The sequence below is a fragment of the Erinaceus europaeus genome, chromosome 21 (genome assembly GCF_950295315.1).
Source record: "Erinaceus europaeus chromosome 21, mEriEur2.1, whole genome shotgun sequence".
Lineage (NCBI taxonomy): Eukaryota > Metazoa > Chordata > Mammalia > Eulipotyphla > Erinaceidae > Erinaceus > Erinaceus europaeus.
In genome coordinates, this window is record NC_080182.1 from 40,493,522 (window position 1) to 40,519,560 (window position 26,039).

The 26,039-nt window shown below is 44.6% G+C and overlaps 1 protein-coding gene across 1 annotated transcript in view; it reads left to right on the forward strand.

Moving 5' to 3' along the window:
* KAT2B (lysine acetyltransferase 2B) overlaps positions 1-26,039 on the forward strand; it is a 138,061-nt gene that overhangs the window by 40,098 nt on the left and 71,924 nt on the right. The window contains exons 2-4 of the mRNA XM_060180874.1: positions 1,856-1,982; positions 22,864-23,009; positions 24,249-24,341. Of these exons, the coding sequence (XP_060036857.1) occupies positions 1,856-1,982; positions 22,864-23,009; positions 24,249-24,341 (366 nt within the window). The remainder of the gene's footprint in view (positions 1-1,855; positions 1,983-22,863; positions 23,010-24,248; positions 24,342-26,039) is intronic.

Sequence of the window (26,039 nt, forward strand, 5' to 3'; positions counted from 1 at the left end):
CTTTGCGCCACCTATGCTTAACCTGCTGCGCTACTGCCCGGCCCCTGTGCAGAGATTTTTTTTTAAATTTATTTATTTAAGAAAGGAGACATTAACAAAACCGTAGGATAGGAGGGATACAACTCCACACAATTCCCAATTCTGTCAGGATGCCCTCCCCTGACAGATTTCCTATTCTCTATCCCTCCGGGAGTATGGACCCAGGGTCATTGTGGGATGCAGAATGTGGAAGGTCTGGCTTCTGTAATTGCTTCCCCGCTGAACATGGGTGTTGACAAGTGGATCCATACTCCCAGCCTGTCTCTCTCTTTCCCTAGTGGGACAGGGCTCTGGGGAAGCAGAGCTCCAGGACACATTGGTGGGGTTGTCTGCCCAGGGAAGTCTGGTCAGCATCTTGCTGGCATCTGGAACCTGGTGGCTGAAAAGAGAGTTAACATACAAAGCCAAACAAATTGTTGAACAATTATGGACCTAAAGGCTGGAATAGTGCAGATGAAGTGTTGGGGGGTACTCCCTGCAGGCTCTAGTGTACTTCTGCTTTCAGGTATATATTTTTCCCTGGTTTATGGACACGTGTGAACATAAGCTCTATTTCAGGGGACCTGGACTATATATCTAGGTTTGGGGACTTTATTGGGGAGTGGAACACCTCCAATGGAATTAGAGTATGCCATGAAAGGAAAGGTCTCACTGGAGTGATGAAGCTGAAGGGTTGTCATTCCACACCTGAAGTCTCTGGACAGAGTCTGAAGTGAAGCATGCTGGGGTGGCAGTCGTTGCATTGATTGGGTTGCGCTCGGTGGATGCAATGTTATTTGATATGCATTGAGAGAAGCAAGCAGGAAAGTGGGCCCCACCCTAAGGTTTCAGGACAGAGCTTTTAAGACCTTGTGGAGCTAAGAGCGGTGAGGGTACGCCCGCAGCACTAAGGGTCGCCTGAGCTACTCACTGCGACTGTGCTGATGTAAGGCACTTCTTGGTCCTCCTCTCTCCTTACTGTGAGAAAACGGGGGACACAGCCAGGCGGGGCTGGCCAGATCCCAGGGGCCTCTGTAAAGGGCTTCAAAAGCAGATGTTCATTCTTTCGTTTTGACGTCTTTATTTTTGAGGTAGTACTCATTTACGTGGCTTTCTATATGGTCTGAATACGATTCTACCTCTCTTCAAATCGTTATCACACCCCACTGGACACCGGGGCAACCGTATCTCTCCTCCACAGCCCTCTGGGTGTCATCCACGGTTCTACTGCCTCCTTGCCCTTTAACAACCTCATGGTGGGAGTCGGGCGGTAGCGCAGTGGGTTTAAGCGCATGAAGCACAGGGACCGGTGTAAGTCCCCGGCTCCCCACCTGCAGGGGAGTCGCTTCACAAGCGGTGAAGCAGGTCTGCAGGTGTCTTGTCTTTCTCTCCCCCTCTCTGTCTTCCCCATCTCTCTCCATTTCTCTCTGTCCTATCCAATAACAATGACAACAATAATAGTAACAACAATGATAGTAACAATAACATCGATAAACAAGTAGGGAAAGAAATGGCCTCCAGGAGCGGTGGATTTGTGGTGCAGGCACCGAGCCCCAGCGATAACCCTGGAGGCAAAAAAAAAAAAAAAAAAGGAAAAAAAGAATGATGAAGTTGGGAGCGAGAAGGGGTAAATGCCACCTAAATGGTGCACATTGTTCTCTGGTAAAACATCCAGTTCAGTGTCAGAGGGTTTATGGTGTGTGAGCCTGACATCTCTGACTGTTAGCATCTGACAATAGACTTTTCCCTGCACAAAACAGTAGTCAACAAACAAGAATTGAATTTTTTATAGCCTGTTTCTGAATTTTTTTTTTTTTTATCTGTGTTTCTTTTTCAGGCCGAAGAGTCTTGCAAATGTAATGGCTGGAAAAACCCTAACCCTACTCCCACTCCCCCCAGAGCTGATCTGCAGCAAATAATCGTCAGCCTTTCAGAATCCTGCCGGAGTTGTAGCCATGCTCTAGGTGAGTCCCTCCATGGAGGAAACTGACACTGGCATTGCTGCCTGAAACTTCAGACTCGGCTGAATTCTATGGATTAACTAAACCTGCTTGCTGCTTATCTCTCTCTGAGATAGCAACCAAAGTGTCTCTGGGCTTTCATAAATCTACTGGAGAAGAGTCCCTTAAAAGGGAAAACTTACCCCTTTTATACCACAACTTGGTATATTAAATCACTAATAAAGAAATTGGGAGCCAGGCAGTGGTGCATTCAGTTAATCACACATGTTACAGTGCTTAAGGATCCAGGTTCAAGTCCCTGCTCCCCATCTGCAGGGGGAAAGTTTCCCGAGCGGTGAAGCAGGTCTGCATGTGGCTCTCTGTCTCTCTCCTCTATCTATCTCTCCATCCTCTCTCAATTTCTCTCTGTCTCTCTCCAATAATAAATAAAAACTAAAAAAAAATTAAACAAAAAATGAGGGGATACTGAAAACACAAAGGACTCACCTGTTGCCATCACAAAAAGAGAAAAAGAGAGAGAGAGACAGATAAAAAAGAGAAGAACCTTGCATGAATTTCCTATCTGTGTCCTTCAGTTCCCCTCTTAATAGCTGAGTTGAACCGGGAGACAGCCGAGTAAGATGCAACGTGGATGCCAAGCTGTTGCTAGAATAATACATAACAAGTTCCCATCGATTCTGACGAGGCCTGAGAGTCTTTAAAGACCAGCGATGGCACATCAATCAATTAATTGAGTTTTTATTTAGTTATTCTTTTTATTCCCTGAACTTTCCGGAAGTACTCCATTTTATTCTCCAATTTCTTTGTTCCTTGTATCTGGTAGCACTTTCTTTATTGTAGTTGTGTTTGGTAAATACTTCCATGTGTTTCCTTTTTCAATATTTTATTTATTGTTTTAATGAGTAAGGGAGAGAGGCTAGAGTATTGTTCAGCTCTGGGTGATGGAGGTGCTAGGAATGGAATTTGGGACCTCAGAGCTTCAGGTGTGAAAGCCCTTTGCAGGACCATTAGGCTGTCCCCTCAGCCCTATTTCCTTTTCAGTTCTCCTCTCTGACCCTTTAAGAAAGTCAGTGCCAGGATGGCAGGCAAGATCTGGTCAGAGGTCCTCAATAGGACTGTGCTAGTTTGTTCGGTGTCCTCATACACGTTTTAGGGTAACATTTTATTAAGTTGTATTTTGTTTGAGTTGGTAAATGTCAATGGATAATTAGTTTTCCATCATAAAATTCCAGTTGACAAGGGATCTGGAATATAATTCTTTTTCTTCTTTCAGTTATCTAGTCTCCTGAAGGATCTCTCTCTTTTAATTTTAAATATTTTATTTATTTTTATTTTTGAGCGAGGTGCAGACACACACACACACACACACACACACACACACACACACACACACACACACACACACAGAAACACCAGAGCACTGCTCAGTTCTGGCTTACGGTGGTGCAGGGAGGGGATTGAACCTAGGACTTTGGAGTCTCAGGCATGAGTCTCTTTATTATGCTATTTACCCCCACACCCTGAAGAATATCTCAGTTGCTAGTTGTACAGTTCTATGTCACAGTGACCACAGCTACACAGAACACTCTCGCTAATGTATTTTTGCAAGTTTTGCTAGCCATATAAGAATAAACTGATAGTGGTCTGGGAGATGGCTCGGTGGATAAAGCACTGAACTCTCAAGCATGAGGTCCTGAGTTCAAGCCCCAGCACTACATGTGCCAGGGTGATATCTGGTTCTTTCTCTCTCCTCCTATCTTTCTCATAATAAACAAAATCTTAAAAAAAAAAAAAGAAGAAGAAACGGATAATGTTCTTGATTAAAGTGCTCTTTTTTGTGACTGTTAGAGAAATTGTCATTCACGTGTCTCCTTGTTACCCTTATCCATGTTTTTATTCTTTCTATTGATTTGAGTCTTGAATAGAGGGAATTGTTTTTCCAAGGGAATCTTTAACCTTGCTTTAGTTTAAACTGTTTTAAATGTTTTCACAGTCTATTACTGTTTTTTTATATTTAATTTTTTATTAAAAAAAAGGAAACATTGACTAAACTATAGGATAAGAGGGGTACCAACTATACACACAATTCCCACCAGCAGAGCTCTGTATCCCATCCCCTCCCCTGATAGCTTTCCTATTCTCTATCCCTCTGGGAGTATGGACCCAGGGTCATTGTGGGATGCAGAAGGTGGAAGGTCTGGCTTCTATAATTGCTTCCCCGCTGAACATGGGCGTTGACAGGTGGATCCATACTCCCAGCCTGTCTCTCTCTTTCCCTAGTGGGGCAGGGCTCTGGGGAAGCAGAGCTCCAGGACACATTGGTGGGGTTGTCTGTCCAGGGAAGTCTGGTCTGGCCAGGCATCATGCTGGCACCTGGAACCTGGTGGCTGAAAGTCTGTTGCTGTTAGCTTGCTTGTAGATGTCCTCTGTTAGACTGAGATCACTAATTGTAATACAGTCAAACGAGTTATTTTTGCCCCACTATTTTTTAAAAAATGATTTTTAGTTCTGATTTCAAAATACATATGGGGATTGTTTTTTCTACTTTATGTATCTGTATTTATAATACATGTTTTATTATATCAACAAAAGTATAATATATGACCCATGTTAAATAACACTCATATTGTATTTTTTCCTAATTCTTGAGTGAATTATTTGCCAATTGCATCCGCTAATTGGATCCATCTTTTTCTCCACTGAGGCACCTACTGAAAAAAGATACAGGGAAAAAAATTAACAAAAGAAATATAAAGACTAATAATTACACCACTGTGTTGATTTTTTTAAAAAAAATTTTAAATATATTTATTTATTTTCCCTTTTGTTGCCCTTGTTTTTTATTGTAGTTATTATTGTTTTTGTTATTGATGTTGTGATTGTTAGGACGAGAAATGGAGAGAGGAGGGGAAGACAGAGAGGGAGAGAGAAAGACAGACACCCACAGACCTGCTTCATTGCCTGTGATGTGATCCCCCTGCAGGCGGGGAGCTAGGGGCTCGAACCGGGGTCCTCACACAGGCCCTTGTGTTTCACACCATGTGCACTTAACTCACTGCGTTATTACTGCCTGACTCCTCACTGTGTTGATTTTAACTGGTGTGTTAAGTCATGCAAATCCTGATTTCTGAAGCACCAGTGCAAGTGAAGGATTCCAAAGGAGCCTGAACCCTTGTCTGCACTGGCTCCCTTAGCAAATGCTCCTTTTAGTTGATTCAAGTAACATTACACAATAAAAAACTGGGTCTAAGAAATTCTTAAGCCCTGGGTTTGAACTGTATTTGGTATTGATTGGGAAATCCCATTATCTTACATCAATTAACATTTAAAAACAGAGTCTTCTTTCTAACTGTGGATTTTCTCCCTTCTCAGCAAGTAAGTACACAGGAATGCCTTGAGGCAGAAACAGTCTTTTCCCAAGAAAAGCCAACTTTGTTCTTGATTATATTTCTTAAGCTTTGAAAGCAAATGCCTTTATTTGACAATACATAATGGAATGGAAGAGTAAAGTTCATATCCTCGAGCTGGCTAGAAATTTAACCTACATGTAAATTAAGATGTGCCCTCAATTTAAGCAGAAAGGACCTTATTCTTGTTATTAAAACTAGAAATGCCCTAAATATCGCATTGTAGGGGTAGTAGAGTTAAAATCTATGTTATAAAGTTCAGTGTGGTTTTTGGGCACTTTCCAATATGGGAAGAAGAAAGACAATGAAAGAACAGGCCACACAGCATCTTAACAGGCCACACAGCATCATAGTTTCCAGCTACATTAATTAGGCTTCACTAGCCTGAGTTCAAATCCTGGTTCTGGTATTACTAACCATGAGTGGGGGCTTATTATTTCATCTGCTGACCTGTTTTCTTAGCTCTGAAATGGGAGTGACAGTAGTATCTACCTCATAGAATTAATTTGTGAATCACATCTGATATGTGATTTTAGGATATGTGATTTTAGAATTTAGGATATTACTTGGCAAATGGTTCATTACTAATAATTCACTTTTTTCCTATTAGTAGTGTTATTACAGTACTATTTGTTGGTTATTTCATTTCAAAGGACAGTTAACTGTCTAGTTAATATTAGAAAACAGTGAGTATAAGGTCTTGGACTCAAAGGGGTAAGTATTAGGGGAAGATGACCAGAGGCCTCTGAACTGCAAATTCATCAGGGACCCAGACAGAGAAGAGGAAAAAAAAATTAAAAAAAGAGAGGACACTCAGAAGTAGTAGGTGTGACTTAGGAAGACAAGGCAGAGCCATAGGAAAACAAAGGGCAAACCTTTATAAATAGAGACAGACAGATAGTTATAGAAATAATAGGCAGCCCCTATCTGTGACCTTGGGAGAACCACTGCAGCTCTCTCTGGAGTTAATGGGGACACAGATGGTGGGAAAGGTATGGAACTACACCCATCATCTTTTAATTTTGTAAATCAATATTAAATCACTAATTTAAAAAAAAAGGGAGGGGGAGAAGGTCTTGGACTGTAAAAGAAGTCTTGTAGTCTGTCTTTTCAGAGACTGTTTAAATAAACAAGCATCAGATTGATAAGACAGAAAGTGAAGAGAGATTTATTAGTAACATGTATACCTCTTGTATATGTAATAGAGGCCTAAAACAGTTGAGTAACTCCACATTCAAGAATATAACAGTTTAGTTAATGCAAGTCAGACCTTGGAGGTAGAAAAGGGGAGGGGTGGTCAGTTAGGAAGGTTACTCCAGAGAACATTTATAAAAACCCAGGCATACAGATTAAAAACCCTGCCTTCTGCCTTCTGATCAGGTTTTCCCGTGGGGGAAGGCCTTGGGGAAGACTTATTTAAAAAGGGCGGTGGCTCAGCAGGTTAAGCACATGGCACAAAGCGCTAGGACCCGCTTAAGGATCCAGGTTTGAGCCCGCCCCGCCTCACCTGCAGGTGGTTCACTTCACAAGCTTTCTCTCCCCATTTCTGACTTCCTCTCCTCTCTCTGTCCTATACAATAACACCAATAACAATAATAACAACAAAGGCAACAAAAATGGGGGAAAATGGCCTCCAGGAGCAGTGGATTCTGTAGTGCAGGCACTGAGCACCAGTGATAATCCTCGAGGCAAGAAAAGAAAAAACAAAAAAACCCAGCTCTTTTATCTCAGGTAACTTTGGTCCTACCATTAAAGGTCCCTCCCTGAAATTAACCTTTTACCAAAGACAGTTTTGGGGTGACAGATTTTTTTTCCCTAAATTTCTTTATTGGGGGATTAATGTTTTACAGTCGACAGACAGTAAATACAATAGTTTGTACATGCATAACATTTCTCAGTTTTCCATATAACAATACAGCCCCCACTAGGTCCTCTGTCATCCTTTTCCAGGACCTGAACTCTCCCCCTCCCCAGAGTCTTTTACTTTGGTGCCATACATCAATTCCAGTTCAGGTTCTACTTGTGTTTTCTCTTCTGATCTTGTTATTCAACTTCTGGGATGGCAGACTTTTGCTCCCCTACAAAGACCTGGTAGCTCCCAGAAACTGAACAACAACAAGAACAACAACAACAACAACAACAACAACAACAGCCTGATTTCAATTTGGTCTGGTGACCTCAGCTGCAAGAATTTTGGACCTTCTGTCCGGAACATTACCCTGATTCAGCTCCAACCACATCTGTTCTGAGTTCAGGGTTGAAATACTGAAGGAGGGAATCTAACTGGTTTGGTGCCTGTCAAAAAACCCCCCAATCCTCAGAGAGCTATTTAAGAGTAGTGATGCTGACTCAGGAACAGCATCATGAATATAATCTCTCTCTTTAAAATTTTTTTTTTATTATCTTTATTTATTTATTGGCTAGAGACAGTCAGAAATCGAGAAGGTGAGAGACAGAGAGACGCCTACAGCCCGGCTTCACCACTTGTGAAGCTTTCCCCCTGCAAGTGGGGACCAGGGGCTCGAACCTGGGTCTTTGTGCATTGTAACATGTGCGCTCAACCCAGCCCCATAATCTCTTGTAATTTAGAATTACAAGAATTTAGAATTTAATATGACATTTTAGTATACAAACAGGAAAAGATCTGATAGGATGTTGAGTTGTTGATAGTGCTTTACTCAGAATATTAGGGCTTTTTTTTTTTTTCTTTTTTAAAGAATATTTCTGCTTTATCTTTTCTTTTATTTCCACTCTATTCAGTCTGCTTCTTTAAAATTCAAATGTGTACATATTTTCAAGAACTCCTGGAATTATTGCCAGAATGTCACCATTTATTTATCAGTCTGAATATCAGGACTCTGAAAAACGGTCGCTGCCCCCCCCCCCAATTACATTCCCAGCATCCCCAGCCCTCTTTAGAAACTTTTTATTCTTGGTGCCAAGTGCAAGGACCAGCGTAAGGATCCTGGTTCGAGCCTCCCACCTGCAGGGGAGTCGCTTCACAGGCGGTGAAGCAGGTCTGCAGGTGTCTGTCTTTCTCTCCCCCTCTGTCTTCCCCTCCTCTCTCCATTTCTCTCTGTCCTATCCAACAACGACGACATCAATAACAACAATAATAACTACAACAATAAAACAACAAGGGCAACAAAAGGGAAAATAAATAAATATTTTAAAAATTTTTTTAAAAAGAAACTTTTTGTTTTGGAAAACTAAACTATGTACAGGAATATTTTAATCAGTCGCCACATGTCACTGAACTTTGACAGTTATTAACAGTGCCACTCTCCTTCCTCCTCTTTGCCCTAATATTTTAAGCAAGTTCCGATAGCTTTTCTTAATTAGGAAGAGACTGGGGTCTGGAGAATTCTGTCAAGCCTCAGTCAACCTTAAATTTTAAAATATATTTCAATTTGCAAACCCTGTTGTATTTTCACAGTAACTACTCTGAGCATGACTACGTCAGTCAGCAGTAGCCATACATTTATATCAATATGTCATGTTCTTGGGCCTCTCAGAGCAAAAAAAAACCCCTTAGGTTTGTTGATTGAGATGGTGGCCATTCTATTGATTTGCTGGATCTCTTTGGACTCACCCATACGGTGTTCTTTTGACAACGAACTCTGAATTCATGTGGTTCTTCGAATGTTTTTCTATATTTATTTACTTTCCCTTTTGTTGCCCTTGTTTTTTTTTTATTGTTGTAGTTATTGTTGTTATTTATGTCAGCGTTGTTAGATAGGACAGAGGGAAACGGAGAGAGGAGGGGAAGACAGAGGGGGAGAGAAAGACAGACACCTGCAGACCTGCTTCACCGCCTGTGAAGCGACTCCCCTGCGAGTGGGGAACCGGGGGCTCTAAATGGATTCTTAAGCTGGCCCTGCGCTTTGAGCCACAGGTGCTTAACCTGCTGCGCTACCGCCCAACTACCCCTTTAAATGTTTTTTATTTGTTTTATTTTACTAAAAGAGAGAGAGACAGACAGAGAGACACAGAGAGAGACAGAGAGACAGACAGAGAGAGACAGAGACAGAGAGAGATAGACAGAGAGAGACAGAGAGAGACAGAGAGAGAGATCCCAGAGGTGGTGCAGTGGACACAGCACTGGACTTGCAAGCACGAGGCCTCAGGCTCAGCCCCCTGCAGCACTCTGGTGAGGGATGTCTGCCTCTTTTCTTCTCTCCTCCTGTCTTTCTCATTAATAAATAAATAAAACCTTAAAAATAAAAAAAAAAGAGGGGGGGAGGCCAAACCGTGGCACAGCAGATCAAGCACACACAGTACAAAGGGCAAGGACACATGCGAGGATCCCAGTTCGAGCCCCTACTCCGCCACCTGCAGGAGGGGAAGCCTCGCGAGCGGTGAAGCAAGTCTGCAGGTGCCTGTCTTTCTCTCTCCCTGGGGCTTCCCTTCCTTGTTAAATTTCTCTCTGTCCTACCCAATAAAATGGAAGAAATGGCCACCAGGAGCAGTGGATTCATAGTACAGGGACCAAGCCCCAGCGATAATCCTGGAGGCAAAAAAAAAAAAAAAAAAAGAATAAATAAATAAAAACAAAAGAGAGAGAGATACAGAGAAAGGAAGATAGAGAGCTGCCTTGACACGGCTGAACTCTGCTTATGCTGGATTTGGAGCTCAGGCACGAGAGTCTTTTTGTACAATCCTAGGTTCAATCTCCCATATGATCAGAGCTGAGCAGTTAAAAAAAAGAAAAGAAAAAAAGGAAGACAGTGCTTTTATATCACATGCCTTTAAATACCTTTTACATTAGTCAGTTTAAAAGACTTCAATGAAGCAATTTCTTTTCTTTTTTTTATTATTTTTTCTTTATTGGGGAATTAATGTTTTACATTCGACAGTAAATACAGTAGTTTGTACATGCATAACATTTCCCAGTTTTCCATATAACAATACAACCCCCACTAGGTCCTCTGTCATCCTTCTTGGACCTGTATTCTCACCACCCTCTGACCCACCCCAGAGTCTTTTACTTTGGTGCAATACACCAATTCCAGTTCAGGTTCTACTTGTGTTTTCTCTTCTGATCTTGTTTTTTAACTTCTGCCTGAGAGTGAGATCATCCCATATTCATCCTTCTGTTTCTGAATTATTTCACTTAAAATGAATTCTTCAAGGTCTATCCAAGATCAGCTGAAAACGGTGAAGTCACCATTTTTTTTTTTTAATAGCAGAGTACTATTCCACTGTGTATATATACCACAACTTGCTCAGCCACTCATCTGTTGTTGGACACCTGGGTTGCTTCCAGGTTTTGGCTGTTACAAATTGTGCTGCCAAGAACATATGTGTACACAGATCTTTTTGGATGGGTGTGTTGGGTTCCTTAGGATACACCCCCAGGAGAGGAATTGCAGGGTCATAGGGTAGGTCCATTTCTAGCCTTCTGAGAGTCTCCAGACTGTTCTCCACAGAGGTTGGATCAATTTACATTCCCACTAGCAGTGCAGGAGGATTCCTTTGACCCCACGACCTCTCCAGCATTTGCTGCTGTTCCCTTTTCTGATGTATGACATTCTCACAGGAGTGAAGTGGTATCTCATTGTTGTCTTTATTTGCAGTTCTCTGGCAATGAAAGACTTGGAGCATTTTTTCACGTGTTTCTCAGCCTTTTGGATCTCTTCTGTGGTGAATACTCTTGTCATATGTTCTGATTTTTAAACCTAAATTTCCACAGGTCTAAAATGTATTTGAACAGCTTGCTCATCCTTCAGCTGCTTCTCTTTCTCTCCAGTGGAAAGGAGCAGAGACATGCTAGCTGCATGCCCAGCTGCTGCCCGCCCCTCCTGCAGGGCATGTGGAGACTGGCAGGGTATCCTCCAGAGACGTGCAGGCTGCTGTGAGCCAGTGTCACAGCTCATGGTGACAGTGTGTTCCCTCCCCTCAAAGAGGCAGCAGCTGCACCACGACTCTGGCAACGAGAGCTCACACAGCCCAAGAAGTGGTGAGGCAGACCCTCGCAGAGAGATGTCGAGAGAGCAAACCCTCAAGTCCTCTGCACATGCACACCACCTCCCGCTCCCCTGCCCTCCACGTAGGACTAACAAAGATGGGAGGGGTGCTGCTGAGGACAGAGTCCTGACTGACACAGAGCACCGGGCTTTTCTGATGAGCAAGGAAAGGGAGAGGATACTTGGGTGACTGACTGACTGACTGGCTGACTGACTGACTGACTGACTGGCTGGCTGGCTGGCTGGCTGGCTGGCTGACTGGCTGGCTGTCTGGCTGGCTAACTGACTGACTGATTGACTGACTGACTGGCTGGCTGGCTGGCTGGCTGGCTGGCTGACTGACTGACTGACTGACTGACTGACTGATTGATTGACTGACTGACTGACTGACAGACTGGCTGGCTGGCTGACTGACTGACTGACTGGCTGGCTGGCTGGCTGGCTAACTGACTGACTGACTGGCTGGCTGACTGACTGACTGGCTGGCTGGCTGGCTGGCTGGCTAACTGACTGACTGACTGACTGACTGGCTGGCTGGCTGACTGACTGGCTGGCTGGCTGGCTGACTGACAGACTGGCTGGCTGGCTGACTGACTGACTGACTGGCTGGCTGGCTGGCTGGCTGGCTGGCTAACTGACTGACTGACTGACTGACTGGCTGGCTGGCTGGCTGGCTGACTGACTGACTGGCTGGCTGGCTGACTGACTGACTGGCTGGCTGGCTAACTGACTGACTGACTGACTGACTGGCTGGCTGGCTGACTGACTGGCTGACTGGCTGGCTGGCTGGCTGGCTGGCTGGCTGACTGACTGACTGACTGACTGACTGACTGACTGACAGACTGGCTGGCTGGCTGGCTGGCTGGCTGGCTGGCTGGCTGGCTGGCTGACTCACTCACTCACTGGCTGACTGGCTGGCTGGCTGGCTGACTGACTGACTGACTGACTGGCTGGCTGACTGGCTGACTGACTGACTGACTGACTGGCTGGCTGGCTGGCTGGCTGGCTGGCTGGCTGACTGACTGACTGGCTGACTGAATGACTGACTGGCTGGCTGGCTGACTGACTGACTGACTGGCTGGCTGGCTGGCTGGCTGGCTGGCTGACTGACTGACTGACTGACTGGCTGACTGGCTGACTGGCTGACTGGCTGGCTGGCTGGCTGGCTGGCTGGCTGACTGACTGGCTGGCTGGCTGGCTGGCTGGCTGGCTGGCTGGCTGGCTAACTGACTGACTGACTGACTGACTGACTGACTGACTGGATGGCGGCTGGCTGGCTGGCTGGCTGGCTGGCTGGCTGGCTGGTTGGCTGGCTGGCTGGCTGGCTGGCTGACTGGCTGGCTGACTGACTGACTGGCTGACTGACCATTGCTGATTCTCACCAGATTCTCGGAGGACGATTTGAAATGAAAGCAGGGTCCATTTGCATTTAATGATCTCATTCAAGGTGGAGGGAAAATCTGGATCTTTTCCTTTGTAAATAATTTTAAAGGAACAGAAGTCATGTGAATACAGTGAAGACTTTTATACCTCTACTCAGATTTACCAGTTGGTAACATTTCATCCTATTTTCTGTCATAGGGACTCATGGATGGGTGAATATTTGTGTGTGTGTATATATACATTTTTCTTTTCTGTGTTAGTACTTTTTGTTTTATTTTGTTACTGTTGTTGGATAGGGCAGAGAGAAATGGAGAGAGGAGGGGAAGACAGAGAGGGAGGAGAGAAAGACAGACACCTGCAGACCTGCTTCACCGCCTGTGAAGCGACTCCCCTGCAGGTGGGGAGCCGGGGGCTCAAACCGGGATCCTTACGCCGGTCCTTGCACTTGTGCTTAACCTGCTGCACTACCGCCTGACCCCCCTGTGTGCTAATACTTTTAATCTATAAACTTCAGATTAAGAGAGAGACATAGAGGGTGGGAGAGACACTACATCCCCAGAGATTTCCCGGATGCCATGACACTCCCATGTGGTGCGGAGACAAAGGACATTCATTGGTTCTATTCAGTGAGCTATTTTCTTCCTTTAAAAATTTTTTAAAATTATATTTATTTATTTATTTGGTAGAGATAGCCAAAAATTGAGAGGGAAGGGAGTGGTAGAGAAGGGAAAGAAACAGACAGACACCTGCAGCACTACTTCACCACTCGCAAAGGCTTACTCCTGCAGGAGGAAAGGGGGACTCAGACCTGGGCCCTTGTGCACTGCAACATGCGCACTCAACCAGGTGTACCAGCACCCGACCCCTTCAGTGAGCTATTTTCCAGTTAATGAAAGCATGTTTATACTTTTTTCTGTATCATATGAGATAAGCTGCATTTATTTCAGTGCCTTTCCCCTCTCTACGTACACATGCAGACTTACCAGAAATATGAATATTCTCTTATACAACTTTAGCTGCCAACTTTAATCTTAAATGTATGTATGTATTTATTTATTTATTTATTTTTGTCGAATTTACTGTTTGCTGGTATCCTTTCACCAGGATGAAAGGGAGAAGAAGGGTCTTTATGATTTCAGAATTGGTGTTAAGAACCTGATGAGGGAAGATAGTGTAATGGTTACACAAATAGACTTTCGTACCTGAGACTCCAAAGTCCCAGGTTCAGTTCCCCCAGTCTCTTCCCCTCATTAGCAGAAGCCATAGCTGAGCCGTGTTCTGGCAGAAGAAAGGAAAGCAAAAAACAAAAACCAAACAAAACAAGGGAGTCAGGCGGTAGCACAGCGATGACATCAGTAACAACTACAACAATAAAACAAGGACAACAAAAGGGAATATAAAGCCAAAACAGAACAAACAAACAAAAAACAGGAAAGAATCTGGTTGCTTTGGGAGGAAAAAGACAGTCAACAGGACATATATATTTTAGATGTTTTAATGTTTTGTTTATATATTCATTATTGGTTAGAGACAGAGATATTTATTCCCTTTTCTTGCCCTTGTTGATTTTTATTGTTGTAGTTATTATTGTTTTTATTGATGTTATCATTGCTAGATAGGACAGAGAGAAATGGAGAGAGGAGGGGAAGACAGAGAGGGGGAGAGAAAGACAGACACCTGCAGACCTGCTTCATCGCCTGTGAAGCGACTCTCCTGCAGGTGGGGAGCCAGGGGGCTCGAACCGGGATCCTCACGTCAGTCCTTGAGCTTCGCGCCACGTGCGCTTAACCCGCTGTGCTACCGCCCAGCTCCCTGACAGGATATTCTTATAGTCACTTTTCCTCCCCCTTTTGTGGGGACAGAGGAACATTTATGGGCTACAGGCCAGAGATTCTCCTCATCTAGAAACACATGCTATTAAAGATAAGTGACAAAACAAGATGCTTGTCTGTGAAGGTTTGTGCAACCATCCTGCAGATAATAGGAGAATGTCTCTTGAACAGCACACATATTTACACCCTGTCTTTTGGACAGAAGATCCCTTCTAGGCAGCCAGTGGTGGTGCACCTGGTTTAGTGCATGCAGTCAGTTTTCCCTGCAGGAAGGAAGCTTCTTGAGCAGTGAGGCAAGTGCTGCAGTTGTCTCTTCCTCTCTCTCTCTCTCTCTCTCTCTCCATTCCCTCTCCATTTCTCTGTCTCTATCCAGTCCAATAAAAAGAAGAGGGGGGGGGGGTGACTGCTGGGATTGAACTCCAGTGATGACCCTGGAGGCAAAAAACAAAACAAAACAGAACGGTGGGCTTATTCTAGGTGAGAGGAAATGCAGAGTGAGAGAAGCAGACTCCCTTGTTTAGGTAGAAAGGAACTTCCTGGTTTCCCTTGACTTCCCACTGAGTATAAGGGGAAAGGAGCCACTGCTCAGTAAAGGGAATATCCTCACCTAAACTCCTGTAGGTTTTTTTTTTTAAATTTATTTATTTCCTTTTGTTGCCCTTGTTGTTTTATTGTTGTAGTTATTGTTGATGTTGTTGTTGTTGGATAGGACAGAGAGGGGGAGAGAAAGACAGACACCTGCAGACCTGCTTCACCGCCTGTGACTCCCCTGCAGGTGGGGAGCCAGATCCATCTGCCAGTCCTTGCGCTTTGCGCCACATGCACTTAACCCCCTGCGCTACCACCTGACTCCCACTCCTACAGGTTTATCGTTCTTTTCCTAATTTCATTCCACAATTGAGTGATTAACAAAACTCAGGAGGATGGTTTGCTTGCTAGATTACTGGCATATTGTAAAAGGGTGTGAGGCAGGAAGTGCCCCACAGAGCGAAGGGCGGAGTCTGGGCAGCACCAGAAGCTTCCTGGTCTCTCTCAGTATGGCACCCTCCAGGTGTCCCCTGTCTCTGAACACCCCCCACGAGGGTTTTTTTTAAATTTATTTCTTTATTGGGGAATTAATGTTTTACATTCAACAGTAAATAAATACAATAGTTTGTACATGCATAACATTCCCCAGATTCCCATTTAACAATACAACACTCACTGTGTCATTTATCATCCTTCATGGACCTGTATTCTCCCCACCCACCCACCCCAGAGTCTTTTATTTATTTTATTTTATTTATTTATTTTTTTCATGTTTTATTTTTATTTATTTATTTATTTATTTATTTATTTATTTATTTAAGAAAGGATTAATTAACAAAACCATAGGGTAGGAGGGGTACAACTCCACACAATTCCCACCGCCCAATCTCCATATCCCACCCCCTCCCCAGTAGCTTTCCCATTCTCTATCCCTCTGGGAGCATGGACCCAGGGTCATTGAGGGTTGCAGAAGGTAGAAGGTCTGGCTTCTGTAATTGCTTCCCTGCTGAACATGGGCGTTGACTGGTCGGTCCATACTCCCAGTCTGCCTCTCTCTTTCCCTAGTAGGGTGGGTCTCTGGGGAAGCTGAGCTCCAGGACACATTGGTGGGGTCTTCAGTCCGGGGAAGCCTGGCCAGCATCCTGGTGGCATCTGGAACCTGATGACTGAAAAGAGAGTTAACATACGAAGCCAAACAAGTTGTTGAGCAATCATGGACCCAAAGCTTGGAATAGTGGAGAGGAAGTGTTAGGGAGGGTACTCACTGCAAACTCTAGTGTACTTCTGCTTTCTTACTTTGGTGCCATACTCCAAACTCAGTCAATTTCTGCTTTGCGTTTCTACTTCTTCTTCTTTTTTTTTTTTTTTACATGCATAACATTCCCCAGATTCCCATTAACAATACAACCCCCACTATTTCATTCATCATTTTTCATGGACCTGTATTCTCCCCACCTACCCACCCACCCCAGAGTCTTTTATATGGTGCAATACGCCAATTCCATTTCAGGTTCTACTTGTGTTCTCTTTTCTGATCTTGTTTTTCAACTTCGGCCTGAGAGTGAGATCATCCCATATTCATCCTTCTGTTTCTGACTTATTTCACTCAACATGATTTTTTCAAGGTCCATCCAAGATCGGCTGAAAACAGTGAAGTCACTATTTTTTACAGCTGAGTAGTATTCCATTGTGTATATAGACCACAACTTGCTCAGCCACTCATCTGTTGTTGGACACCTGGGTTGCTTCCAGGTTTTGCCTATTACAAATTGTACTGCCAAGAACATATGTGTACACAGATCTTTTTGGATGGATGTGTTGGGTTCCTTAGGATCTATCCCCAGGAGAGGAATTGCAGGGTCATAGGGCAGGTCCACTTCTAGTCCAATATTTTTTCTTGTTGTTTTAACCATTTTATATATTATGTTATGAGTTCCCTTTATCAGTACTTTTCAAATTATTGATCACTATAGCCTGGATTGACTTGTGTCTAAGTAAGTTAATTAAAGGGTTCACAGTGGTGGAAGTTAACAGTTATTTCAATCCCTGAGTTGGAGCTCAGTGGTTTAAAAGCCTCTTTCTTTTTTTTTTCCTTCCCTGTAGGCTATGGGAGCCTGAGGGCTTTTAAACTATCAATAGGCTTCTTAGCTTAATCACTGACTGCTGACCAAGAGATAAAGCAGGGTGTGGCAGAGATAATCCAGTGGTTATGCAAAGAGACTTTCACAGCCCCTCAGCTATGCCACTGAGGTATAGGTCTTCTGAGTTTCCTGGTTAGATCTCTGTCCTCCCTGTCGCTGCTCCAGATTCTGAGGGTAGTAGCAATGGAGACTCAGAGTTGCACTTGGTGAATCTCTGGAGAGTCCTCTCCTCCCTTCAGCTGTCCCCTTGTTGGTGGAGCAGACTGGAGGTGGTGTCTCAACTGATAAACTGTTGAACTGTTAGCAGTCACTTAATCTCTCCTTAGGCTCCTCTCTCCTCTCTGTCACCAGCCACACATGTTTGTACTCACTGGTGATTTACTGGGTTCCTGTGGTCATTCTAGTCCTGTCTTGCTTCGGTCCCAGGTGATCTCCTTTGGTATTCCTAGTTGATCGAGGAGAGGAGAGGAGAGGAGAGGAGGGGAGGGGAGGGGAGGGGAGGGGAGGGGAGGGGAGGGGAGGGGAGGGGAGGGGAGGGGAGGGGAGGGGAGGGGAGAGGAGAGGAGAGGAGAGGAGAGGAGAGGAGAGGAAGTGATCTGCTGCTCGTAGTTCCGCCTCTGGAAGTCGAATCTGCCACGAGGGTTTTAATGGAGGCCTTCATCAGGCAAGGTTGATTAAGTCACTGGCTATTGGTGACTGAGTCGGTCTGCCCCCTTCCCTCCTGGAGGTAGAGTGGATGGGGTTAAGAATTCCAACACTCCAATCATTTGTCCAGTTCCCCAGGTGTGGGTGGAAGAGATTTGTTATGAGTGAGAGAAATCTGTCCTCTCACCTTTGTTTCTCTTATCACTTATGAAAGCCCACGGGTTTTAGGAACACATGCTCATAAGAGGACTAAATAGGCATGTACGTGAATAGGCACTGTAAGTTTATTTTATTTTATCATTAGATAGAAACAGAGAGGAACTGACAGGTAGGGGAGCTAGAGAGGGAGAGGGAGACAGACACCATTTATTCATTTATTTCCCCTTTTATTGCCCTTGTTGTTGTAGTTATTATTGTTGTTGTTACTGATGTCATCGTGGTTAGATAGGACAGAGAGAAATGGAGAGAGGAGGGGAAGACAGAGAGGGGGAGAGAAAGACAGACACCTGCAGACCTGCTTCACCGCCTGTGAAGGGCCTCCCCTGCAGGTGGGGAGCCCTGGGGCCTCGAACCGGGATCCTTATGCCGGTCCTTGGGCTTTGCACCACATGCGTTTAACCCGCTGCGCCACCGCCCGGCTCCCTACATTTTTTTAGTGTACTTTAATGTAAAGCAATTCTACAGCTTGTGTGCTTGTATATCTGCTTTCTCCCTTTTGCTCTCTGTTCCTCCCTTCCTTTTTTTTTTCCCCTTCCTTTCCTACTCTTCCTGAGAGGCAGGGAGCGAGAGAGAAGCACATACCAAAGGTTCCTCCAGTGAGGTGGGAGCCAGCCTTGACTCTGGGCTGCATGTGTCACCGAGTATCACACAGTCCTTGTGTGCTATTCAGCCAGGCCACGTTTGTGATGATATATATTTTTTTCATTGGCTAGGGACAGAGAAATTGAAAGGAGAGGAAGAGGTAGAGAGGGAAAGAGAGACACCTGCAGCATAGCTTCAGCATTTGTGAAGCTTTACCCTGCAGGTGGGGACCAGGGCTGTAAACCGGGTCCTTGTGCACCGTGATGGCGCCACTTGACTAGGTACGCCACTTGCCTGGCCCGTTGTGTACAGTAGTGACATTTAAAAGTTAGTCACTTAAAGAGCTAGAGGAAAATTATTTTTTGTGTCCTTTTAGGGGAGAGAAAGGTTTGTAGAAAAGATCTTTGGAGGGCCGGGTGGTGGCACACCTGGTTGAGTGTGTTTTACAGCGTGCAAGGACCTCTGGTCCTTGGAGCCCCTGGTCCCCACCTCTTTGCAGGGGGAAAGCTTTGAAAGAGATGAGGCAGGGCTGCAGGTGTCTTTCTGTCTCCCTTGTCACCCTGTCCCCCCCTCTCTCTTGATTTCTGGCTGTCTCTATTCAATAATAAATGAAGATAATAAAAAAAGGAAAAAGAAAAGATCTTTGTAAGATATTTTAAAAAATTGTTTATATTTATTTGTTTTTCCTTTTGTTGCCCTTGTTTATCGTTGTTATTGTTGTCGTCGTTGTTGGATAGGACAGAGAGAAATGGAGAGAGGAGGGGAAGACAGAGAGGGAGAGAGACAGACAGACACCTGCAGACCTGCTTCACCGCCTGTGAAGCGACTCCCCTGCAGGTGGGGAGCCGGGGGCTTGAACCGGGTGTTTAACCCTCTGTGCTACAGCCTGACTCCCATAAGTAAGATCTTAAAGGAATGACAATCACAGACTTGACTTAAAAAATTATTAACTAGTGGCTGGGGAGATGACTCAGCAGTGTGTAGAGAACAGAGCACAGGACTTGATTCCGGAAGCCTCAGGATCAGGCTCCATCTCCAGCACCCACTCCCAGCACAACACATACCACAGCAGTGCTCAAGTCCCTCCCACTCACAAAAAGGAAAAAAGGAGGGGGCCTGGGTAGTGGCGCACCTGGTTGAGCGCACATTTTACAATACACAAGGACCTGAGTTCAAGCCCCCAGTCCCCCTGCAGAGGGAAAGCTTTGTGAGTGGTGAAGCAGGCCTGTAGGTGCTCCTTTGTCTTTTCCCCCCTCTCCCCTCCTTTTTTTTTTTTTTTGATTTCTGGCTGTCTCTATCCAATAAATAAAGATAATAACAATTGTTTTTTTAAATTCTTATCTTTATTTCTTGGATAACGACAGTTAGAAATTGAGAAAAAGGGGGAGACAGAGGAGAGAGACAGAGGCACCTGCACCCCTCGCAAAGCTTCCCTCCTGCAGGTGGGGACCGGGAGCTTGAACCCCCGGGTCCTTGTGCACTGTAATATATGCTCAACCAGGTGTGCCACCACCCAGCCCCCATAATAAAATTTTTGAAAAATTAAAAATTTAGTACAATCATATATATATCTTGATAGAGACAGAAATTGAGAAAGGGGATAGGAAGGGATGGGGAGAGAGAGACAGAGAGAAAGGGAGAGTGAGAGCGTGAGAGGGAGAGAGGGAGAGGGAGAGAGAGAGATATCTGTAGCACTGCTTCATCAGCTCATGAAGCTGCACCTCAGCAGGCATGGGGCTGGGCACTGCAGGCCCTTGAGCTTGGTAGTGTGACCTGTCCTACCAGCAGGAAGCTCAGTGCTTCCTATACAGGTTCCTTCCTCTGCTCCAGTCTGCCCCTTCCCCTTCCATCCATTCTGGCTTTTCCCTTTTTCACTGTCTGAAAGAGAGTTTGTGCTGCGAAGGGGGGGCTTCTGCCTCCTTCCGAGAGACTTGCTCCTTGATTTAGATTCCTTTCACCCCCCAGCTCCTCTTTCCTTGATGCTTTGAACTATGCAGGGTGCTTTGAGGAGAGATCACAGAGTCTGTTCTGGACAATCAAAGGGAGATATTTCCTCAGGTCTACTCCTTCGGCATTTTAATCTAGTCTCCTACCGCAAGACAGTGGTTCCAAACAGACGATTTTAAGCTGTGAGTCTGCAGTAAGGGAATAGTCAGCCCCCACCTGCCACCCCCCATAACCAGCTGCTGGAAGTTGGTGTGCCTACATTTTGTGACTTAAGCAATTTGAACCAGTAATTAGAAAAAAAAATCATGACCTGTATTTTCAGGAGTGAAGCTTCATGCAACCTGGAAGGGATTCCTATTTTTGAAAGTTTGAAAACAATTAGAAAAAAATATTTATTGGGCTTGAGAAGAGAGCATAGTGGTTATGCAAAAAGACTCATGCCTGAGTAAAGATCTCAGGTTCAATCCCCCGCACCATCATAAGCCAGAACTGAGCAGTGCTCTGGTTAAATAAATAAATAAATAAATAAATGAAATAAGAACATAGGGGAGAATGAAAGACTCAGAGCACTCCTCTGGCACATACGATGTTAGGTCTCCAACTCAAGACCTCATGCTTGAGAGTTCAACACCTTATCCACTTGGCCAACTTTTGAGCAGCTGAAGGAATTTTTCATTATACTGTAGATAGATGACTTTCATAGTTTATCACTGAAAAGAGAAGAAAGCATTGCAAGGCAAAAAGAGTCTTAAGGTTATTTCTGTAAATAACTGACATAAAGATTTTGACCTAGTTCTTTCCAGAATGAGGCCTGGCTCCCAGAGGCTTCAAATTGATTTCAAGGAAAGATTTATATTGTCTTAATTAAAAAAAAAAAAAAAAGACCTGGAAGATATTCTCTGTAAAAGGAAGTCTAATTTAGGGCATCTTTTATTTTTCCTTTTAAATTTTAAATTTTTAAATTTATTTTATATTAATTAGCAAGGAGAAACTAGTGCGGGGCAGGGAGAGGAGGAGGAGGTCAGCGGACGCCTGAGTCAGAGGATAGAGTCCCAAAGGCAGGAGGGCTGCGGCCATGCTTGTGCAGGACATTGGACTTAAAGTTCCTTAGGACTTTGCTGCAGAGACCATGTGCCGCAGTCTGAAAAGCTGAGGAAAAGGCTTCATTTAGTTTTTACATGGGTTTGGGCGGGGGGCGGTGAGCAATCCTTTTGGCCTACAGAGATAGTCACAGGAGTTCCAGCCCAACCTTAAGTGAGCTTGGCTGTGTCTCTGGGAACTGCAGACCCATTAGTTCTAGATCTAAGTCTGAGGCTACTCAGTGTGGTGGAGACTTTGTTCACGTGGAAATGAGCAAGGAACTTAACACTATCACTACCAGAATCGGTGCCAGCAAGTTCCCCATTTTGAACTAGACTTTATTAGAAAGAATTTCTGATGTTGGGAGTCGGGCAGCAGCGCACGTGGCACAAAGCACAAGGACCCGTGTAAGGATCCCAGTTTGAGCCTCGGCTCCCCGCCTGCAGGGGAGTTGCTTCACAGGTGGTGAAGCGGGTCTGCAGGTGTCTGTCTTTCTCTCCCCCTCTCTGTCTTCCCCTCCTCGCTCCGTCTTTCTCTGTCCTATCCAACAACTACAACATCAATAGCAGCAACAATAATAGCTATAACAATAAAACAGGGCAACAAAAGGGAAAATAAATAATTTAAAAATTTATTTATTTCCCCTTTTGTTGCCCATGTTGTTTTTTATTGTTGTAGTTATTGTTGTTGTTCTTATTGACGTCGTGGTTTTTAGATAGGACAGAGAGAAATGGAGAGAGGAGGGGAAGACAGAGAGGGGGAAAGAAAGACAGACACCTGCAGACCTGCTTCACCGCCTGTGAAGAGACTCCCCTGCAGGTGGGGAGCCGGGGTTCGAACCGGGATCCTCACGCCGTTCCTTGTGCTTTGTGCCACGTACGCTTAACCCGCTGCGCTACCGCCCAACTCCCATAAATAAATATATATTTTTAAAAAGAATGCCTGGTGCTGAGTGGGAGTGGGGTGCCAGGGTTCAACACAACAGCTTCTTTATTATAAGCCACTGTATCAGAAGACTTTGTTCCTACAGGGCTCTGCAACTTCCTCTGTTGAAAACGCAGTGTTAGGGGGCTGGCTTTCTGGGAGCTTCAGGAGAGAGCACTTACGGTTTCCGACTCACTGTCCACGTCTGTCGCTTTGCTTCTTGCCTGCAGCTGCCCATGTGTCCCACTTGGAGAACGTGTCAGAGGAGGAGATGAACAGGCTCCTGGGAATAGTGCTGGATGTGGAGTATCTCTTCACCTGCGTGCACAAGGAAGAGGATGCAGACACCAAGCAAGTTTATTTTTACTTATTCAAGGTGAGGTTGTAACGCTTAATCTATCTCTTGCCCTGCTAGGAGCCTTGCACCCCTGTCATATCACTATGCCTATCGCTGTGTTGTTGTTTTTTTTTCCTCCCTCATTCTAAAGGGAGAGGGAGACATGGCAACACTTGAGTTTCCCCTTTCTCTGCGGCACTCCTGTGTGGTGCCAGGGTGCCAGCCTGGGTGACATGTACGTGGCAAACCACACCCCCCTACTGAGCGAGCTTTCCTTAATATGTGGTGTCTTATTCTTATTTAAAAAAAAATTTTTTTTTTTTTGGTTTTCAGTAAAATAAAACCAAAGAGTGACAGAGAACTAGTCACCCTGGCACACACGCTACTGGAGATCAACACTGGGATGGCAGACTTGAGAGTCTTGTTATTCACTGTCCCACCTCTGGGACCCACTGTCGTCCAGTTACAAATAGATGTTTCTTACTCCGCCCATGGTTCAGTCAGTTGTTTGCAGTCTGTACATCAGGTCCTGCATGAAAGGGCTCTCAGCTCAATATAGGTTTTGCCCTCAGGATTATTGGAGCCTGGGCTGCTGCTTCATGAAGGAGACTCTAGAATATCTGCTTGGAATACCTCAGTCTCCTTGAGAGCCCTCATTCCTTACGCAAAATTGTATGCCTTCTCTGTACACACGGGTAGACTTCTTTTCTTCTGTCTATCCTTTCGTCCTTCCAACGGTCATTGTGCACCTGCTTCATGCATGGCACTTAAACGTCAGCGTGAAGGACAGGCCACTGGGCAAACCATAGGCCCTGCTTTCATGGAGGGTATTTTTTTAAATTTATTTATTTTCCCTTTTGTTGCCCTTGTTGTTTTATTGTTGTAGTTGTTATTGTTGTTGTTGTTGTTGGATAGGACAGAAAGAAATGGAGAGAGGAGGGGAAGACAGGGGGGAGAAAAAAAACAGACACCTACAGACCTGCTTCACTGCCTGTGAAGCGACCCCCCTGCAGGTGGGGAGCCAGGGGCTCGAACCGGGATTCTTATGCCAGTCCTTGTGCTTTGCACCACGTGGGCTTAACCCAACTCCCCTGTCTTTTTAAAAAAAATTTTATTTTTATTCTAAGGGTTTATTTACATATAGTAGAGAAAAATGGAGTACGGTGACTTCCCTTCAAAGGGTGTGTGTGTGTGTGTGTGTGTGTGTGTGTGTGTGTGTGTGTGTAGCAGTAAAGGGAAATGAACAGGTGTTCATTTACAAAAGTGATCTCTTTGCAGCTCTTGAGAAAATCTATTTTACAAAGAGGAAAACCTGTGGTGGAAGGCTCTTTGGAGAAGAAACCCCCATTTGAAAAACCTAGTATCGAACAGGTAAAAAAAAAAAAAAAAGACCTATTTTTTTCTTTAATTACTTTCAATCTGAAGAAACCTACTTATTTCTTCTTTGTCTCTATTCATATCTTCCTTACATCCTTTCTACCTGCCTAGAGAGTGTCTGTAGCTACTGTCTCGGACCTTTTGGATGAAAATTGAGCAGTTTAGTTAATACACTGTGGAGAGCACATGTCCTTCAGAGCTGCTGTGTAGTCAGAATTTCTTGTGGATTTGAGGAAGAAAAAAAATGAAGTTTAACATGCCATTCTTATTTCTTGATGTTAGTGTTTTAAAATGAAATCTTTTTAAAATTATTTATTTATTTTCCCTTTTCTTGCCCCTTTTTTATTGTTGTTGTTATTGATGTCGTCGTTGTTGGATAGGGCAGAGGGAAATGGAGGCAGGAGGGGAAGACAGAGAGGGGGAGAGAAAGACAGACACCTGCAGACCTGCTTCACCGCCTGTGAAGCGACTCCCCTGCAGGTGGGGAGCCGGGGGCTTGAAAATGAAATCTTTTTGTTTTGTGCTGTTTGAAGAAGCTTTTTGATGTAAGAGAATTCAGTAGTAATGTGAAAAGCATTGTTAGTCAAGCAAGTGAGAGAGAGAGAGAGAGAAAAGAGAGGAGACAGATAATTTTGTATCCAGAAATTGATTTCCTGCTGAACCTCGTGATTCCTGGAAAGACACTGATTTTCTTGGAGAGCCAGCCGGCGCCCACTGATGGACTTTTCTATGAGGTGCTGTCAGTATCTCTCGTCAGCATCACTTTGTCACCTGACATTATTTAGCTGAATACATCTCACACGCTCTTGGATTGCTTGACAAGAGAATGATTACAGAGCGCATATAAGAATTCATACAAAAGATTTTGGGGTTCGGTCGGTAGCACAGCGGGTTAAGTGCACATGGCGCAAAGCACAAGGGCCAGCATAAGGATCCCGGTTTGAGCCCCCGGCTCCCTACCTGCAGGGGAGTCGCTTCACAGGCGGTGAAGCAGGTCTGCAGGTGTCTGTCTTTCTCTCCCCCTCTCTGTCTTCCACTCCTCTCTCCATTTCTCTCTGTCCTATCCAACAATGAATGACATCAGCGACAACAATAATAATCACAACAAGGCTACAACAACAAGGGCAACAGAAGGGGGAAAAAATGGCCTCCAAGAGCAGTGGATTCATGGTGCAGGCACTGAGCTCCAGCAATAACCCTGGAGGCAAAACAAACAAACAAAAAGATTTTGTCAGTTTTCAGTAGAAAAGAATTTATTTTACCCGCAAATCTTATTAAATAAGAATTCATTATCCCTTTATTTGAAATTAGATGGGACTGTTCTATGGAGGTTTTGTTTGTTTTTTTAAACAGTTCTTCATTTTAATTTTTTGCCATGTTATTGGTGGCAGATGGTCTATAGTCCAGTTGTTGATACAAAGGCTCATGCCTTTGGTCCCTCCTTTCTCTGTGGTAGTTCTGTGCAGAACTCTCTGGCCCCCCAGCTCCAGGCCCTTTCCCGCCACTGCATGTCTGCACCCCGAGACACGCGCACTGCTCTGCCGCCCTTGCCCGGTGTCTTGCTTTGGTTCAGTATACCTCACTCAGTCCGAATTTTGCTTTGTATTTTCCCTTTCTGTCTCTACTTCTTAAGATCTAAAGTTGGTTATCTTTTTTTTTTTTTTTTAAACTTGCTGAAACTGGAAGAGTAAT